General features: G+C 41.0%; 1 protein-coding gene across 1 annotated transcript in view; it reads right to left on the bottom strand.

The window, feature by feature from the left end:
- The window catches only part of LOC139716525 (uncharacterized), a 57,137-nt gene extending 38,150 nt beyond the window's left edge, over positions 1-18,987 (bottom strand). Inside the window, exons 1-3 of the mRNA XM_071628065.1 lie at positions 18,743-18,987; positions 6,825-7,481; positions 3,887-4,006 (exon numbers count right to left, since the gene is read on the bottom strand). Of these exons, the coding sequence (XP_071484166.1) occupies positions 3,887-4,006; positions 6,825-7,481; positions 18,743-18,987 (1,022 nt within the window). The remainder of the gene's footprint in view (positions 1-3,886; positions 4,007-6,824; positions 7,482-18,742) is intronic.
- Positions 18,988-20,865: the final 1,878 nt, after the last annotated feature.

Below are 20,865 nucleotides of genomic sequence, written 5' to 3'. Positions count from 1 at the left end.
TTTGGAAATCAAGGGAGGGGGTCGCACCCACACCGGGCGGAACTGCTGGCAATTACTTGCAGCAACATCAGGTGAATTGCATAACGATTAAATGCGAGCGAGCGAAGAGAGCGAGCTTGAAAATTTTACATTTTACAGTCCAAAAACTGCCGTTCTTAGCCATATATTTTCGCTTTGGAGATAAAGGAGGGGTGCAGGGCGCAACGGGCGCAACTGCAGACAATTACTGGCAGTAACATCAGGGGAATTGCATAAAGATTAAATGCGAGCGAGCTTGAAAATTTTGACATTTTACAGTAAAAAAAACTGCCGTTTGAAGCTATATCTTTTTTTGCTTTCGAAATTAAGGGGGACGCACCGTGCGCAGCTGCTGGCAATTACTGGCAGCAATATCAGGAGAATTTAAATGCGAGCGAGCGGAGCGAGCGAGCCTGAAAATTGTGACATTTTACAGTCCAAAAACTGCCGTTTCTAAAGCTATATATATATATATATTTTTTTTTTTTTTTTTGGCATAACAGTGAGTGAGCGAGCTTGAAAATTTTGACATTTTACAGTTCCAAAACTGCCGTTTGTAGCTATACTTTTTCACTTTGGAAATTAAGAGGGGGCGGGGGGGGGGGGGGGGGACGCCCGGTGCGTCCCTCCCCCTGGATCCGCCACTGGTAGTCAAGGGTGTCGGTTTATGTTCATGACTGGGGGAGGTATGACCAGCGGGGTGGCGTCGAAGTGACCAAGCATGGGAAGGATGTCCAAAATCTATCTAAATAGTATACACTTGTACTAGTAGATATGCATAAAATCAGTGCTGCCAGAACCAGGGGTGCGAATTGTTTTTGCCCACTATTTTTTTTTTTTTTTTGTCCCCGATGCAAAATTTAAAAAAATGAATAAATAGATAAACAACCATATTTATTTAGGGTCCGGCGTTGAGGTCGCTCGAAGACTGAAGTTTTTTTTTTTTTTTTTTTTTTTTTTTTTTTTTTTTTTAGGGTCTGAAGGGGGGTGCGTTCGCACCCAACGCACCCCCCCTGGTGACGCCCATGCAACTGAAGTGAAAACAAGCTTATGTGTACTTTTGCCTCATACATCAGTGTAAACAAACTCAGAGTTGAGCATAAATACCGTAGCAATGCACAATTATAGCTTTGGCTCTAACAGAGGTGTAAGTGAATGACCTTTGGTACAGATTCCTATATTTTTGCAGGTATTTAAAATATTATCTTACTACCAATGGTTTTGATTTGCAATTTAAGCAATTTGAGGCTTCATTTGGGCACAGCTCTTCAATCTTAAGGCTCTCTGTCCATGTTTCTGGCATGGTAGACATGCTGCATGTACTGTAGCTTGTTAAGACATTGGTATCACAATATTTGCAACTTTAATCAGGCTGTTTGTTATTTCTTTTGCTATATTTAAAGAGAGTTTCAGATTATTGGCCTAATCTTCATACCCAATTCTGCAAGTATTCATTCACTGGAACATCTGCATCTTCAACACTTATGATACATATAGCTATTAATAAGGCTATTTCTAATCCTAAAGTCAAAGTTGTCTATTAGATAGAGAAATTGAAATGTAGTATAATTCTGCCTTTTTGACTCTAGCTGTGAATGATAGGAAGTGCAGTGACTTGAACAAATTCAGGGTTTAAGTGTTCTATGCAAATTTAAAGCAATGCACACCTTTGACACTTTGACACTATTTATTGGTTTCTCAGTTATGACTCATGATACACTACATCTCACTGATAATCCATCCCCTGTTCCAGTTCATTTGGTTTCGCCAAATAGTACTAGGTACTCTACAAGCTATAGCATGTATAGGAAATGTAGGTCTAACGTTAGATATCTAGCCATATCATAGCATATTTGAGACTTAGATCTAGTCCAAGATCTAGACTCTTGACCTTTCTTTGTTTGCACTGTTACTGACACCAATTGTCATCCAGTGATGAAATACATGTACTACTGTCATAGGGGCCTACCAGTATAGTACCATGGAGCTACAAAATTGTTTGTAGCTCCATGATAGTACCTACAATAGGAAAGCCCAGTTCACTTACCAAGGTCAGGAAAACACCGCCTTTTTATTGTTTGCAGACTGATGATACACGTGTTGCCGATCTTCGAAATGTATAATTGCATGCAACAAGTAAAATGTATACAACATACAAATATATGCATGCAATTAACCACACTATGGCCTATGCACCCACTGCATGTACAATTTTGTATCACAGGTATACAGTTCTTGTACTGTTGTACATCTGAGCTTGCTCCACATGCATGGTAACACAGTTGAACTGTAGGATGTTGGATACAGTTGTAATTATTTCTGCCACTTGAGGTTTTATGTTACTTATATATAGTATTGTCTGCATTATTGTTTGTATGCAAAACAACTTGAAAGGTTGAGAACACATTTGGATGAAACTTGTATGAAAAGATGATAATAACACAATTACATTTTAAAAACAGATGATAAATATAAATTTTGGTAGTGATCCGGGAATCTTTATGAAATTTTGATGATTTTTATCTTATGGCAGATGAGATCAATGGAATTGGGAGTTCAAGCTGCATGAATTTGAGGTTTGCATACATGCGCACTAAAGGTAAAGGCATGTGCTCAAGGTATAATGCACTACCACACAGCTGGAAGTTGATGGCATTTAAAAGCAAAAGGCTTTTATATGGGAAATTTGGCAGTTTTTAGCATGTGTGGATGGGTGGAAATGAGCTGCTTGGCAAAGGTCTGCACTGTCTGAGTATGTTTCTAGTGTAGATATTGATCCATTTATTACTTTTTATGACACGCTCATTCATACCTCTCCAAACCGTATAGGCCCTTCACACTAAAAAATGGGGGGGGGGGGGGTAGCAAAGGTAGGGGATATGTTTGATTACTCTTTGTAAGTGAGATATTTTGTCAGCTTTTATCTTTATTTTTTGCACACCCATAGTGGGGCCTACTTTCCCCCAGCCAAATTTGATCCATGGGTGCTGTTGGCTAAATTAAACCCACGAAGGGGCGTAATGGGCGGTGGGGGGGGGGGGGGGATCTGGCAACCCCTTTCCCAACCAGATATCGTGTCAGTTTTTATATTTTCATTATGTACACCCATAGTACTTTCATTAGACCAAGTTTGGTGCATGGGCTGCGTGGGGTAAATTACACCCGCCAGGGGGGGCCCAGGGGGGGACGGTCTGGCAACCCCTTTCCCGACCAGATATTTTGTCAGTTTTTATATTTTTATTATGTACACCCCTAGGCCATTCTTTTAGACCAGGTTTGGTCCATGGGCTCCATGGGGTAAATTACACCCGCCGGGGGCCATTTTGGGGGGGTCCCTGGGGGACGACCCCGCCCTCAGGTATCAGGCTGACGCCCAGTTTTGTAATGAGGGGGGTGGCCCCAGTAACTTTGAGGGGTCAAACCTTTTGGGCTTGATGGGGTAAATTGACCAGCAGCCAGCTCCTGGTCTATTACCTTTTTCCCCCCTTTTTTTTTTGTCTTTGGAGGGTTACAGAGACAGTGTTGAGTTCATAGGTTGATTTTGCAAGTTGATTTGCATTTCTCGTTGTTTTGAATTTGTCTTTTGTTCTCATTGTTACAATGGAAGAGCACATATACGCTTGAATAACAACTTGTTCATTTTTGCAATTTTTACTTTTGTGCCTTGGAAAAGAAAAACGAAAGTGTTCACTCATCCGTAAAGCTTCCCATTTTATAGACCTACTAGGTTGATAGCCAATTAGATTACCTTTAACATGGTACATAAAACATTACTATCAACCAAACAATCTATGAGAAAGATGAAATTGAAAGTGTTCACTTTTTTCTTTTTCTTTTTTTTGCTGAGTGTAGATTGCAATCAACCAACCTGATGAGTTCTAGACTTGTCCTGTTGACGCGCCAGTCATGCTGCAGCAGTTTGCTGTACAGAAAGAGCCTCTCCGAGTCCGGGTCATCGAACTTCCAAAGCTCCTCCGTCAAGTACGTTCTGTATCATAACATGTGGGATTATATGGACACACACAGAGTCATGGACATACATACATACACACACACACACAAATAAATAGAAAAAAATGCTATCACCTTTTTACGTCTCTTTTCCATATCTATAGTCTGACTCTAACTTTAAAATAGAGTGACATTACGCGACATCAATAATCTTATTCTAATATTTGACCTTCATTTATCATGATACGTATCGTTATGACTTGTAGAATCAAATCCGATATAAGGACGTTCATTCAAACATGGCAAAAAGAGGTAGATTTCAGGTAACGATATCACAGCATAATGGAGATTTTCGTAGAGTATCTTGTGTAACGCAAACAAGCGCCATAAATAAGCCTTGCCATCGAAGAGGTTTTCCTCAGCAAAGAATTTGGAAGCAGTGCGTTTTGGTAGCAAAGAGGAATTGTCGAAGCTACGGCGGATTTATAAGCACTGGCATTGACACGAATGATCCATCACCTGAAGTTACAAAATGGCATATTCTTTACACCCTGTTGATGTAGAACGCGTTCCTGATCAAGGTGCCCATGCAAGCAGGACTACCCTCAGACGTGTTGTATGTTATAAAATATATGAGGCTCGACAAAACTCGCTATTGCATTCCGGAACTTTGAAATTTGTTTCTCTAAAAGTTTCATCCACACTGTGAATCAAACCGGCAAAATGGCATTCACCACACAATCCACCATACTGTGTTAGTCACCATAAAGTCATCGGGTGTATCAATATATATATATATATATATATATACCGTATAGGTCATTTATTTGTATTGTATGAAGGCACGGCTACCGAATAGATAAAACTGTTATTAAGATATGAAATTACCTTGTCATAACAAAATTCATGACATTGGGTATAACATAACATTTTTAGACAGTAGTTCAAAGAAATCCCATCATAAAAACTTCGAATCTGTACTCCAGGAATACCACAGGAATGCCACAGAAATTCTACATGAAGTATCACATGCTGTACACCAAGGCATAGGACAGTTTAAGTACTGCTTAAATCAATTGTCATAATTTACTGCATAACTCACCTATTAATCAGATTCTGGAATATGCGTTTTGTTGTTGTTGTTTTTTAATTCCAGTTGGTACTCTTGTGTGGTATTGCTGTGTGGTATTGTCCTGTGATAGTCACGTGGCATAGCATGTCAAAAAAAAAACCAAACAAACAAACACACACACAAGAATATCCTGTGGTATTTTTCTGTAGTGGTCCCTACTTTTCATTGTATTTTGTGGGGTTTTGCCTGGTGGTATCGCTATGTGGTACTGCTGGGCGATATACTGGTTTTGATGTAAAAATACGGTACTCCTGTGTGGTATTGTCTCTGTGATATATGTCCCAAAATACCACATGAGTATCCTGTGTCCCATGTAAATTGTAAATGAATGTTTTTCCCCAGCCATACAATTATCATAATTATTTCTTCTTTTTTATGACGTACAGGCCCTCCCCATTCACTTTTGGGTCGGTCTACCGTGACAAATCAGCAACACTATACATTTCAACATGCTGCAACATGTGAAAAGTTCTGGGTTATTTTGTGGTAAGCTGTGGTGACGAGTCACTGTATGACTTTTTTGGTGAGAAACCACGTGATCTAGAATTTTACACTATTACAATTCGGCGGACACAATATTCCTACATACTGCAATATGTGACACAAATGTGTGTGTGTTTTTTTTTTTTGTGTGGCAAGCTGTGGTAGCAGTGAAAACTATGCAACTTTCGATGAGGAACAACATAGACTAGAATTCCACACTGTGGCAACTCTGTGGAAACAGAAATTTCACACATTAAAGTTTGTGACATACTGTGATCATTATGGTAAGCTGTGGTAACTGTAATTTCTATGAGATTAGCATGTGGTGAACGTGCACTTTACGTGAACGCAATCTTCCCCACAGACTGAAATGTGTAGCACACTGTGACTATCATGTGGTAGCTGTGATATCTGTATACTACTATGTGAAAAGTAGGAGATGAACCACTCATGACGACTCTATGAACACACCATGCCCACATACTACAGCATGGGACACACTGTGACCATTTTGTGGCAACCTGTGGTAACTGTGTATGACTATGTGAGTTGTATGTGGTGAACCACATAGTTTGTAATTTGACATTGTGGAAAACACTGTGAACATAGTATTTTCACACATTTTACACATAGTTAACTATGTGAACACAGTGTGGTAAAACTGTGTTTGTTCCATAAGGGGGGTTCACATTTTGAAAATGCAAGTTAAAATTTTCTACTGTATAAACTTGTCAGGATGAAGCTGACACCATGACACCCACACTCCAACATTGCTACAAGTTCGCTATGTTTTTATGGTAATAGTTTGCAAGAATGCGTAGAAGGTAAACGTGTGATACTCATGTGAGCACTAGACCCCAGGGTCTCTGATAATAAATATAGGTGCAGTGAAGTGCGAATGTGATCTCCCCATTTTCTCCGTTTGCTAAACAAAGTTTCAGGCACACTTGCACTTAAAATGCATTACCTTCACTTGTTAAATCCTAATATCCAGATATTTCTGTATGGCAACAAATAAAACCAGTTCAAATACGAACTTTTTTTTCACTGTTTTCCAAAACTCTACCCTCTTGATTTTTAAACGTGGGGCAACGGACGCACCATTACATTGGCGTTTCACTACACAAACAACATAAGAAAGGAGTGGAACAGGTAAGCAGATTGTTTAAACTCCCTATGAAACCTTTCCTGTAGTGTTTCTTTGCGAAAATTTGAGGGTTATACTGCGGTCAGAACTCACTCGTTGCTTGTGACGTTGGCTATTTGTACCGTCATGGCTCGATAGCTCCCCTTGAGTATGTCGCTGTACCATATTTCATCGTAGGCAGCGCGCTGATTTTCGACGGGATTTCCTTTTTCGTCGACGATCAAGGTTTTCACACCGATCTGCTCTTGTTTGATCACCTTCCCGTTCCGGATGGTTTTCCGAATCAGCCGTACCTGTTTTTTCTTCAGCATCGTCGACGAGTGTGCCTTTCGGGCAGGATCCACCTTCCGAGGCTTGGCTTTCGCAGCCACTTTCGGCGGCTCAACTGCTGCAACTTTTCGTTGTGGGACTAAAAGGTTATTGTCATCGCCGCGCTCCAAACTTACTTTCGCTCGAGGTTCTTCGTCGGCTATGACATTAGGATCTTCCCTCCCGTCTGCAACGGATTCCCGCCTCGCAACCGTATCCTTCCCTTCGACGTCTTCCTGCCCGCGTACCTTGGATTCCTGTTCTCCGTCATGGGAACGTAGCACTGGCTCGAGAGGTGATCCTGCTGCGTCACCAGCTCCGCCTAGCACGTGCGTGTGAGAGTATGGGTCGTCTTGCTTCAATCCTCTAGACAATTCTTGGGCTTCTTCGTGCTGCTTGCCCTGAGACGTTCCTCCGACTTCTCTATCACGTCTCAAGAACCTGCGAGGTAGACAATGCAAAATGTCCCGTTACAAGTTACAACGACATTGGTAATGAGGCTAACCAAAACAAGAGACATAATTATTGACACCACAACTGATTATCATAGGTATAACTTCCTTTTTCAGTAATTTCTGGCGGCATTAATGTTCCCGTTTAGCAATAATTTGACTCTGAGAAAGAATAGTCATCACTGAAGTTGGCTCTTTATACACATTTAAAATGATTTACACACTTTCCATGGGATTTGGAAGGGATGACAGTATTTGCAACAATTACAGATACACCCCCTACTGATTCAAAAGTTGGAAAAGGCAATGCAGCCCTTAAAAACAACAAGGCCTGCGGCTTAGGCAGAATGTCTGCAAAAACGCTAAACACTCCTGGAGAACCAATGAGAAAAACAACTCCTGAAGTTCATGAATATAGTGTGGTCAGAAAGAAATACTGTTGATGAGGACTGGAGAAAAGGTTTTATCACCCCAGTGTACAAGGCGGGAGACAACCGGGATCTTGTCATCTACACAGCCATCACCCTTCTCTCTTTTCCTGGGAATGTTTTCTGCAGAACATTTGAAAATAAGGTAATGGAAACCATGGACTACTATCTGACCAAGCCGTGTGGATTCTGTGGCCTAAGAGGCCCCAGAGATGCTGAGTTTTTTCGTTCGCCAGATCGTCCAGAAGGCTAACAAAAGGCGCATTTTTATACTTGGCTGCATTTGGCTCCATGTGACTATGAGCCCTCTGGAAGGCCTTTCGGGTAAGGCCCCGTCACACTACAGCGAATGCCCAACGAATGCCCAACGTATGTCCAATAAATTTGAAAATTTGAAGATATGTTAACATCCATTGGTAATACTAGAATAGTTCGTAACATGCTTGGCGTTCTTTGTATTCATTAGCTATTCGTCGGGATTCGCAGAGATACGCTGGAACCGATTTTATTTTTTAAACACGTCCAAAATCTCCAGCGTATCTCTGCGAATCCCTATGAATAGCTAATGAATTCAAAGAACGTCACACATGCAAACTGTCTTCACATTTTCGAATTCATTGGGCTTTCGCTTGGCATTCGTTGGGCATTCGCTGTAGTGTGACGGGGCCTTTACACTGGAATGGATCAAGCATTAGTTGACCTGATTGGGGCTATGTATAAACAAAGATAGTGTGCTGTGGTGATAAATGGAAAAAAATCTCCAACCGGTTCCGAGTAGTAACTGGAGTTATAGAAGGATGCCTGCTGTCAATGGTATCTACATGGGTTTCACATTTTCGAATTCATTGGGCTTTCGCTTGGCATTCGTTGGGCATTCGCTGTAGTGTGACGGGGCCTTTACACTGGAACGGATCAAGTATTAGTTGACCTGATTGGGGCTATGTATAAACAAACATAGTGTGCTGTGGTGATAAATGGAAAAAAATCTCCAACCGGTTAGTTGCTCATCATCAAAACGCGCTGCACAGATGACACCACCCTCATTGATATTAATTTTCTTTGACAAGCTACAGATCTCTACCAATGAACTGGAGAAGACATGGAGCAAATGGAGAATGACAATTAACCCAATAATATACAAAACGATGACTGAGCACAGTTGAAACATCACAATTAATAGTTCTCAAAGTACTAGACTTCTTCTACCGAGGAGGCAATGCACCATCTGTTAAGGCTGACATTAAAAGGTACACAAAACTTGCAGCTTGGGCATTTGACAGGCTTAAGAATACTGTATGGACCAATCGTGGCATCTTAAGGTCACTCAAAGTGAGAATATCCAGAGCCCTCATCTTTCCCTTAATTTGCTATCTATGAGGCAGAGTGATGCACCTTACGACAAGCCGACGCACGTCAACGCGATGTATTTTGAACTCTAGACACAGTAGTGTTACAAAAATGAAGCGTGAGCTGGGCTGGGAGCTGCTGAAACATCGACGCAGAGTAGGCCGCATTACCACATTCCGCGAAGCGCTTGCGGGTCGCCTATCCATCCCAGTTCGAAAAGCCCTGCGTCCGGTCCGAAGGGTTCTCCGGATCATCCACTACAAGCTTCATCCCAATCGCCACGAACAAAAACTGTTATAAATACTCGTTTATTCCAAGAACAATCACAGACTGGAACTCACTCCCAACAACAGTTTCTAACATCACAAGCAAGGACTCTTTTAAAGCAGCAACCCTACAATACATCCAGGAGCAAAGCAACTAAACCCCACACTTCTCTCTCCGCGCAACTTTAACACCAGCGCACCCCCTGTCCGGTTGGCCCCTACTAAGGGGTGTTGGACAGTACATACGAAGAGGAGATGCCTCCGAACCATTGTAGGAATACACTTGATTGACCGTGTGAATGAAGACGAGAAAAGGCAGAGGCTCAACATTCCGAACACGATATACGATTAAGTTTCCAAACAACGCGTGAATGGTTTGGTCACGTTGTCCGGATGCCGAACCATTGTCTCCCACTCCAAGCATATAGAAACTTGGTCATATCACGAGACCGACACCCACGAGTCATACAGCCCAAGAATTCAACATTTGGAAAAAAAAGGTCAGCGAGTCATTCAGCCTAGGAATCATACAGCCCATGCGTTCGACGCTATACGAAAGTTCGATACTAGTTAAAAACAGCCCATTAGTTCGACATTACAACACGGGGCTTAATCTGTTGGTCTCGGAGCTTTGTTTGCTTAGTGTAAAACTCATGGGCCGTGTGACTCATGGGCTGTGTGACTCATGGGCCGTATAACTCGTGGGCTGTTTGACTCATGGGTTGTATGACTCTTGGGCTGTATGTTTCGTAGGTGTCGGTCTCGTGACGTGCACCCATAAAAAGGACCTCACAAAACCAAGGCCAACATCCCCACCCTATTACACGTTTTAAGGAATAAATCCAAGTAGACCTTAGATTACCATTAGAGGAGGTTGAATGCCAGGCCCAAGGGAATATATGAATGGAGGAGGGTAACTGCATGGTAGGGGGGAGCGAAGGGACACCCCGTCCTCTGCACTGAAGTCAAGTCAAGTCAATTGCTTTCATGTTTAGGTGTGAATTTTCTTCAATATGTCTCTCTCTACAAATGAAATTTGTAAGATCGCAGCTGCTGATCTATGATTTAACAAAGCGACACGACCACCAGGCTATCCCTGCTTGTCGGCAGTGCTACGATGCACTTGGAACGCCATACACAAGCTCCGAAATTCCGACATTAGGAGTTTTCACATCAGCCCGATGTTTCGAAATAGCGCGCTATTTTGTTGACTATTTTCTGCGTAAAATATCTCGAGCTTGGATTTTTATCGGGCTGATGTGAAAACGGCTATTGTTATGTTAAGTAGTCCAAGGCGAAGAAGGCAAATTAATAGGCGTTTTCAAATCAGCCCGATAAGAATCCAAGCTCGAGAAATTTTTCGCGATTGCGAATTAGCGCGCTATTTCATTTCTTATTCACATCAGCCCGAAGAGAATTAGCCCGATTTTTTTCGAGCTAATTCTACAGCTGAGTATGTGCAAACAGCATCAGTAATGTGTGCGCCCTCTCAAAAATTCCTCATGATTTGTGTGCAGTTTGCCTCGATTGATCGGGTCACACACTCTAGGCATGGTGGGATGCATCGCGCTAATTTCTCGAGTCGTTTTCACATTAGGCGTAATTTGCTATCCATAGGCGTTTTCACATCAGCCCGATAAAGATCCAAGCTCGAGATATTTTTTTATTCCCCCTTTCAGAAAAAAGCGCGCTATTTCGAAACATCGGGCTGATGTGAAAACGCCTATTATCAAATAGCACGCTACTATCCCGCTATTTCAGAAATTTCCCAAGTTGGACTCGAGAAATTTTCTCGAACAGAGCGATACAATTAGCGCGCTAATTTGTGTTCACATTATCAAATAGCGCGCTATTTCGTGATCGGGTTAATTTCCCAAGTCAGAAAATAGCGCGCTATTTCGAAACATCGGGTTGATGTGAAAACACCTATTGAAAGCAAGAGGACATGAAGCTTTCAATACTCCATTCTATTGTGCCCAGTATAGATTTCTGGAATTTTGTGGTCTTTAAGCAGGTTTGAATACTCCCGAAAACCCAAATCATAATACACTGAACAAGGATGATGGCCATAGAAGGCTCACATATTCCAGTAATGTACTCTCTAAAAAAAATCGAGTGAAAATATTCACTCTTAAAGGAGTGAATACAAAAAAGAGTGAATTTAGAGTGCAATTGGAGCGAATTTTGAGTGAAAATGTTCATTTTCACTCATTTCGGAGTGACCTCAGGGATCACTCGAAGATTTAGGAGTGATCCCTGAGGTCACTCCAAAACGAGTGAAAATGAACATTTTCACTCAAAATTCACTCCAATTTCACTCTAAATTCACTCTTTTTTGTATTCACTTCTTTAAGAGTGAATATTTTCACTCGATTTTTTTTAGAGAGTAGAATGCCATTCCATTACAATACCACATGCTTAACACCTGTGTAGAATTTAAGCATGCTTTCTTTTGTTCTGCTTCCCCATGCACCCAAGATTATATGTGAGGCTGCTATATTAGTCCATGGGCCAGGCCAGATATTGGTACCACCTGAGGTGGCAAAACCTTTTTGGTGTCAGTTTGTTTGTCGGGCATAGATATGCTTATCAAGCTGTGATAGCATTTCCAAATGAGTAGCTTAGTCATAATAAATGAAGTTTTAACCAATTTGGTCTCGTTGTTATATCCCTATACTTCTGAATCGAAACTAACCGCTATACAAAGAAGAGCACTGTCTTCTGTATGTTCACAGCTGTTCTGTTGTTAACGCGGTGCGCTTAGTCTTTATTCAAGGCAGCGAAGGGAATATTCAAAGGTTATGATGTCCACAGCGCTTAGTCTTTATTCAAGACGGCGAAGAGAATATCCAAAGCTTATGATACAGTGTATATCCTTTCATCTAAAAACAACAACAACAACAAAACAATTCCTCGTGAATTTTACCGTATTTTTCAATTATTCATCATTTTCCGGTGAAAACGCTACGGTGAAAACGCTAACACCACGCCAATGTCGCTTTATTTCCATCCAACAATAAAAGATAATCCAAAAACAATATTAACGGTACACTACAATACATTATAATGAATAATATTGTAAATGAACAGAGTGATTTTTGTTTAAAACTGATGTATTAGTTGAGAGGGTAGTATAGAAACAGTATAGATAATCCCTTTTATGAGGAACTTTAGATATGATAACGGTACATTGGTCTAGATAAAGACTAAGTGCACCGCGTGACAGCTGTGGACATACGGAAGACAGCGCTCTTCTTTGAATAGCGGTTAGTTTCGATTCAGAAGTATAGGGATATAAAAACGGGACCAAATTGGTTAAAAAATCATTTATTATGACTAAGCTATAATACTCATTTGGAAATGCTATCATAGCTTGATAAGCATATCTGACAAACAAACTGAGGCCAAAAAGGTTTTGCCACCTCAGGTAGTACCAACAACCCATTTTCGGGTCTTGGCCCATGGACTATATGACATCATCTTTGTTCATTAGGCGTTTTCACATCAGCCCGATGTTTCGAAATAGTTCGCTATTTTGCTGACTATTTTCTGCGAAAAATATCTCGAGCTTGGATTTTTATCGGGCTGATGTGAAAACGCCTATCGTGATTTTTGATAAATTTTGAAAAAGCCTATCAGGCGTTTTCACATCAGCCCGATGTTTCGAAATAGTGCGCTATTTTCTGACTTGGGAAATTGGAAAATATCTCGAGCTTGGATTTTTATCGGGCTGATGTGAAAACACCTAAATTCCTCATCCCAATCACATATAAATTCTGAAAGTCTGTACCCAGTATAATCAATTTATACATATTCAAAAGGAGATAATGTTCTTCAAATAAAACGCCTCATGCAAAACTTTGATTATTACCGACACTCGTATATATGTATTTTTTTATGTATGGGATTTTTGTTTTAGTTTGAGTGGGCTGAGGTGGCACAGATATCGAAGAGACAAAAAGTACTTTGTACTTTGAAAGAAAATCAATTTGTATAACCAACAACTCTACCGCAAGTCCCATACACTGTACAGTGGCACTGGCGTAGCCAGGGGGGGGGGGGGGGGGCGATGGGGGCGGTCGCCCCCCCCCCCCCCCTAAGATTTGGACCGGGGATTTGGGAGGCGGAAAAAAAAATGCGTGTATACTGTATGCATGCACATGAAGCGGGTCTCCTTTGCAACCTTTCATCAAATACGATATTTTTGTGAATATTTCACTCAAAGTGTGCACCAGATCGTTGAATTTCAATGCAAAATATGCAAAATCTCTCGTGCTTGGGAGGGGGTATCCCCCTCCCAAACCCTCCCCCTCTGTGCCTCTTTCCCTAGCTTAGTACACTTTTTAGATTTACAAAAGAATTATGAATAATTCTGAGTGCACAAGACTTATCACTTATATTCCGAAAAACTGAAGGTTCCCTCATGTATAAGAGGAATTTCCCCTTTTAATCGACCCTTTCCTCCCTCAGTTCCCCCTCCCCCCATCAGTAGGTTTTTTTTTTGTGTGTGTGTGTGTGTGATTTCCCAAATGTTGATTCCATCAGATATGCGTATACGAGATATCTCAATTTCAACCTTAAAAAGGCAAAAGCTCCATCGGAAGGGAAGGGTGGAGATAACACTCGCCCACGCCTCCTCCCTGCTCGCCCTCCCCTACCCCCCCCCCTTCCGCCATGCATAGAAGTAGACTGTGGCTATACCCAGATCGCTTTATTTCAATTCTAAAAACGGGGGAATCCCCCTTCCCCTAAGCTCTACCTCACTAGACTTTATACATACACACAGATGGTGCACATTCGGAATAAGAGCTAAATTCCGTGATTTTAACACTTCGATGAAAAAGTATTGCACCAAAAATTTGCACCAGATCGCTGAATTTCAGGTCTGAAAACGCAAAATCACCTTCGTGTGGGAGGGGATATGCCCCTATCTACACCCTCGTGTGCATGCTTTTTCTGTTTGATTGCTGAACAGACAGCGTTCATGACATTCAGTGTAAGAATAAATACAAGAAGATTATTTAAATGATACCATTTTATAGGCAAATTGTTAAACAAGTGGGACTGTTTCAACTCGTTAACACACGCAAAAACATGCACCAAATTGCACCATTTGCAACATCAAAATGCAAAAAGTTCTCACCGTGGGAGGGGGACACCCCCCTCCCACACCCTCCCCTCCTCCTTCGTTTGCTCCGCTCGCTCGGGTTCAGTCGCGTTCATGATATTCAGCGAAAAGAATAAATACAAGAAGATTATTTAAATGATACCATTTTATAGGCAAATTGTTCAATGATAATCTACATCAAAATATACTGCTACCTTAAACAAGTGTTACTGTTTCACGTCGATAAAACGCGCAAAAACATGCATCAAATTGCACCATTTGCAACATCAAAATGCAAAAAGTTCTTACCGTGGGAGGGGGGACACCCCCCTCCCACACCCTCCCCTCCCCCCTCGCTCGCTCCGCTCGCTCGGGTTCAGTCGCGTTCATGATATTCAGTGAAAAGAATTAATACAAGAAATGTATTTAAATCATACCATTTTATAGGCAGATTGTTCAATAATAATCTACACTAAAATATACTGCTACCTTGAACAAGTAGGACTGTTTCACGTCGATAAAACGCGCGAAAACATGCATCAAATTACACCATTTGCAACATCAAAATGCAAAAAGTTCTCACCGTGGGAGGGGGGACACCCCCCTCCCACACCCTCCCCTCCCCCCCCCCCCTTGCTCGCTCCGCTCGCTCGGGTTCAGTCGCGTTCATGATATTCAGTGAAAAGAATCAATACAAGAAGATTATTTAAATGATACCATTTTATAGGCAAATTGTTCAATAATAATCTACATCAAAATAAACTGCTACCTTAAACAAGTGGGACTGTTTCACGTCGATGAAACGCGCAAAAACATGCATCAAATTGCACCATTTACAACATCAAAATGCAAAAAGTTCTCACCGTGGGAGGGGGGACACCCCCTCCCACACCCTCCCCTCCCCCCTCGCTCGCTCCGCTCGCTCGGGTTCAGTCGCGTTCATGATATTCAGTGAAAAGAATCAATACAAGAAGTGTATTTAAATTATACCATTTTATAGGCAAATTGTTCAATAATAATCTACATCAAAATAAACTGCTACCTTAAACAAGTGGGACTGTTTCACGTCGATGAAACGCGCAAAAACAAGCACCAAATTGCACCATTTACAACATCAAAATGCAAAAAGTTCTCACCGTGGGAGGGGGGAAACCCCCCTCCCACACCCTCCCCCCCCCCCCTCGCTCGCTCCGCTCGCTCGGGCTCGGTCGCTTCGCTCCCTCGCAGACTAACCGCCCCCCCTAAGATAAAATCCTGGCTACCCCGTTGTACAGTGGTGTATCTATAACAGGGAAAACGGCGCCCGGGACAAGCGCGAAAATTGCGCCCCTAATTTCTGAAAAAGTGTTTAACCCCAACCCCACCCCGGTAGGGACTTTAAAAAAAAAGGCACATGATGTGCTTTTTCAAGCACTTAAAAGGGGTCTTTTGAGGTTGATTTAAATGTAATGAATTTTTGATAAATTTTGGCGAGCGAGCGCAGCGAGCGAGCCGAAAATTTTTGTATTTCAGCCTACAAAACATGGAACTCTTGTCATTTTTTGCTTATTAAATCTTACAATTATAACCAAGATATAGTGACGGCCTTATAGATAACGATTTATACCAACAAACTGATGACTTGAAAAAATACTCTAAATTAGTACGAGCGAGTGAGCCAAAATTTGTATATTTCCACGACATCATTACCTTTTGTTCTTATCTTGTTTGATTTGGGTTTTTTTTTTCGCCCCCCATGTTCGAAACCTTTGGCGGCTTCTTCTGATCCAACTGGCGATCGCTTCTGAACGAAAGAAATTGCAGCCGCTGCTCCGTGAAAAATTTTGCCAGCTAAATATAAAATGACGTGACGATTGTGTGAACACAATAGACATTGTCATTTTTTCCGCGTCATCATCACGTTTTGTTCTTACCTTCTTTTTTATATAAATTTTGGAGAGCGAGCGCAGCGAGCGAGCCGAAAATATTTGTATTTCAGCTTACAGAACGTGGAATTCTTGTGTGAACACAATAAACATTGTCATGTTTTGTTCTTATCTTGTTTGATTTGTGTTTCTTTTTTGCGCTTCCACCCCCCGTTTGTTAGAAACCGTTGACGCTTTCTGTTGATCCAATTGGCGATCGCTTCTGAACGAAAGAAATTGCAGCCGCTGCTCCGTGAAACATTTGCCTGCTAGATATAAAATGACATGTGTGAAGACAATAGACATTGTCATTTTGTCCGCGTCATCATCATGTTTTGTTCTTATCTTGTTTGATTTGTGTTTCTTTTTTGCGCTCCCCCCCCCCCCCGTTTGTTAGAAACCGTTGACGCTTTCTGTTGATCCAATTGGCGATCGCTTCTGAACGAAAGAAATTGCAGCCGCTGCTTCGTGAAACATTTGCCTGCTAGATATAAAATGACATGTGTGAACACAATAGACATTGTCAATTTGTCCGCGTCATCATCACGTTTTGTTTTTATCTTGTTTGATTTGGTTTTCTGCCCCCCCCCCAACCATTCTCCCTCCCAACCGCCCTCCCCCCTTCCGGGAGAGGTTTTTTTTTTTTCTTGTTCTTGTTCTTGTTCTTGTTCTTCTATTCTTTTTTCTTTTTTTTTCTTCTTCTTCATTTTTTCTTTTTTTCTTCTTCTCCTTCGTTTTTCCCCCCTTTCTTTCGTCCCCAAGGAGTGGCGCCCGGGGCACGTGCCCCCATTGCCTCCCCCCCCCCTAGATACGCCACTGCATACACATGCCTTTTTACGCACCCATGACCGACCATGACGAACTCATCAAGCCCTCTTTTTAGGGTTGGTTCCAGTATTGTCATAAACAGCATGAATCAGAGCAGTGGTTGGAAATGTATTTTCCTTGAAGTCACAACCTTTTGCTAGGACTGATTTCCTTTTTTTCCCATTTGCTAGGATTGATTTTCTTTTTTCCTTTTCTTCCCCATTTCTTCACTTGATTGTTGTGGGAGTGCAACATCATTCGCCAAGGCCATGCGGCGATGTTCAAGCCTTCACAATAAACAAATGAATTGGAATGCATCAGCTTCATGTGTAGCGCATGGGCAAGAGGTGCCAACAACGAGAAAGGCCCGTGTTTTAAGTGAACCTTGATCATGTGCTTGTTTCCGAGGAGTGAGAATTGTATGCACAGCAAACATAAAGCACAGCAAACAATAAAGTGTCTTTGCCTCATTGATTTTCCAAATTCGTCAGATGAAGCGACAAGGATCAAGATTACCAGGAAGGTGGGAGGGAAATGCTTCTCGTTTCCCTGTGTTACTAACATTTCGGTACTTAGTGCATGGATTCATGTAACAAAATGTATATGTAGAAATCAATGTGTTCATGAGATGTACAAGAAACTTGTATGAGCCCGGAGCAAACGTGCACTCTGGATCCAAATATGACAGAGCATACAGGATAATTATGTTCATGCTTCATTCTGACAACATAGCTCGTGTTTACTTTTCACGTAACATATAGAATTAACACTATTGATTACATGGGATTGCACGTTCAGCCACGTTGTGTATACATACTTTTTGATATCAAAAGTTAAAAAAGGCCAAATCTCCGGCGGCTTCAAAGTTATCACAGGTCACCTTTGCTATTGTAGTAGGAGCGAGAATACATTGTCAGGCTAGGTTACTTCAATTATGCTATATAGTGTCGTAAAATGTATGGATATTTTATTCTAAGGAAATAGCAACAAGCTATTTCATCCACACGTAAAATAGACGTACTATCACAATTCATTTTAGAACTGGAAGTCTCTATTGCTAATTGTTGTTGTGTTGATCAAGCCTTGGGCTAACCCCTGTCAAGCAGTCTGGTTTTGTAAGAGAGACCCTTGGCTTGAAGGTTTGCGTAAATTTGAATACATGGATAAACTGAACTATCGAATCCGCATTATCAAAATTTTCTATTCAAAGCTTGACACACGTTTCTCATTGTAGCAATGATGATGATGAATCAGGTAATAGTGATAAAAATAACGATAACGATGAATAGTAATGATAGCCATAATGATGATTATGTTGCTGACAATGAATAACTCCGTGTTCTCATCTCGTATATATGCGTTTCCCGCCGAATCTTAAGCAGTACACCTACCCTGATCTTAAAACTGACTCAATCAAGTTGTTACTCTCGCTTCGTATTCCCGCCCTTATTTCGAGTCCATCGCGTCGCCCTTTTGTTCTCTCCACTACATCTCTTGAGGCATCCTCCAGCGCCCCGACGTCTCCGCGAGAGGACGATGTTCGCGACGTCGCTAAGGTGATGAGGAAAGATGCCACGCCTAGCAACGCGAAGCACTTCAGTACCACTACCCTCCGTAGCTTTGGTAGGCGCATCATGTTGACTGGGATGGAAGAGAAATGAAAAAAATAATGATAATAAAAAAGCATGATGATACCTACGTTGGCAAGCAAGTCAATGACTAGGGGTTCACTTTGCTCATCAAGGAAAAAATCTTTGATTTGTCATGGGTTTTGCGACTTTTTTTTTTTCATGGACAGTGTAGAAGTCACATTATGAGCTTTGAACACACCATTCCGGACATCGGAGTACGGGAAAGTTCAAAAAAAATTACATAATGAAAAAATAAAGAACGATAGTAATTCAATAATGATAATGACAATGATAAATGATAATCGTGATAACAATAATAATGATAACAACAGGGCCTACTTAGTATGATGATAATAATAACAATGATAATAATAACAATTATTATTATAATTATCATCATTATTATTGTTATTATTATTATTATTATCATTATTATTATTATTATTATTATTATTATTATCATTATCATCATCATCATCATTATCAATATCAGGCCTAAGGCCTCGTTGGTAGCCTCTATGTTGCTACTGCTCTTCCAGACGGCACTTTCACTATTATCACCCCAGCATTGCCAGGTATACCCATTTTATATACACCTTGGTCGAGAGGGACATTTGGAGTTAAAACATCTTATCCAAGGACGTATGCACTGAGCTGGAATCGAACTCGGGTTTTTCCGATTGGGAGTCGGCAGTGTTATCCACTATGCCACAGGGCTCCTCGATCTATCTATAATTAAATCATGAAGATGTTAACTACAGTGCTGAATGTTGAAAGCAAATATAATATCTATTTACATGAAAATGGAATGATTTGTATAAGATTTTTTGAATGCCTTACATCTATCCCCAGAATCTATTGAATGTATAAACAAAGGTATTTTCGTTATTGTTTCTACACATCATAATGTTTATGTTTATATAAAACTCCATGATCTACATGACTGTAATATCGGTCTCTTGGACCTTGTTTGCCTCGGGTGTCGGACGTAGAACTACTCATTAGTCATGAGACTTCTTTGCCTAGTGTCGATCTTAAGGACTGTATGATTCGTGGATTGTATAACTCGTGGGCTGTATGTCTCGTGGACTGCATGACTCGTGGGTGTAGGAATCGTGACGTGCACCTTACAATATGTCTTATCTGAGCATATTAAAGTTTCGAATTTGCATGATTTGCCCGAAGATTTAGACTGTTTTACACTACAAAATTCACCGTGTAAAGATATGGTTAATCATTTGCTGACATTTGTATCTTTTCATGCAGCTGCTGTGGACTCTGCAGGAGACTTTTTGTTTTCTTTTGAACCATATCAAATGTCGAATGATTGGATTCTGGTTGAGATTAGTCAAGGGAAAAGAAACCAAACACTCATGTACAATTTTCAAATTTCTGCTGCATTTACAGGGAGACATGCACTCCCCGTCAAAATCACAATGGTTATTATTTATCGCAAATATGTTTTATTATGCAGGGCTAGGGAATGTGTGGTTAGCACAAGGGGGTGGATTTAGTGCTGCATGGATTTCACACACCTCAAAAGCTAGACTTTTTGATGTGTTTATTCAAGAGTGGAGAGCAGCAACATGGTCAAATAGAATCTGTACAAATTATAGAATGTTTATGGATAACTTGATGTTAGAGAAGTATTTACAGGTCTTGTGTAAGAAAGATTATATTACGTTAAGTAAATTCAGATGTAGATCTAATGGATTACCCGTTAATAAGGGCAGGTTTGATGCAAGCTTGACAGATGAATTGCATTGTACTATCTGTTCATCCGACGATATAGGGGATGAATTTCATTATATTTTGGTTTGTCCCTTTTTCAACAAAGAGAGATTATTGTATTTACCAAGTAGCTTGACGGCCAGTAGACCAAG

Source organism: Diadema antillarum, unplaced genomic scaffold (genome assembly GCF_040938485.1).
Source record: "Diadema antillarum isolate AM-2024a unplaced genomic scaffold, OU_Dant_1.0 scf00000066, whole genome shotgun sequence".
Classification (NCBI taxonomy): domain Eukaryota; kingdom Metazoa; phylum Echinodermata; class Echinoidea; order Diadematoida; family Diadematidae; genus Diadema; species Diadema antillarum.
Note: the sequence above shows the minus strand (reverse complement) of the source record. Positions and strands in the feature narration are given on the sequence as shown.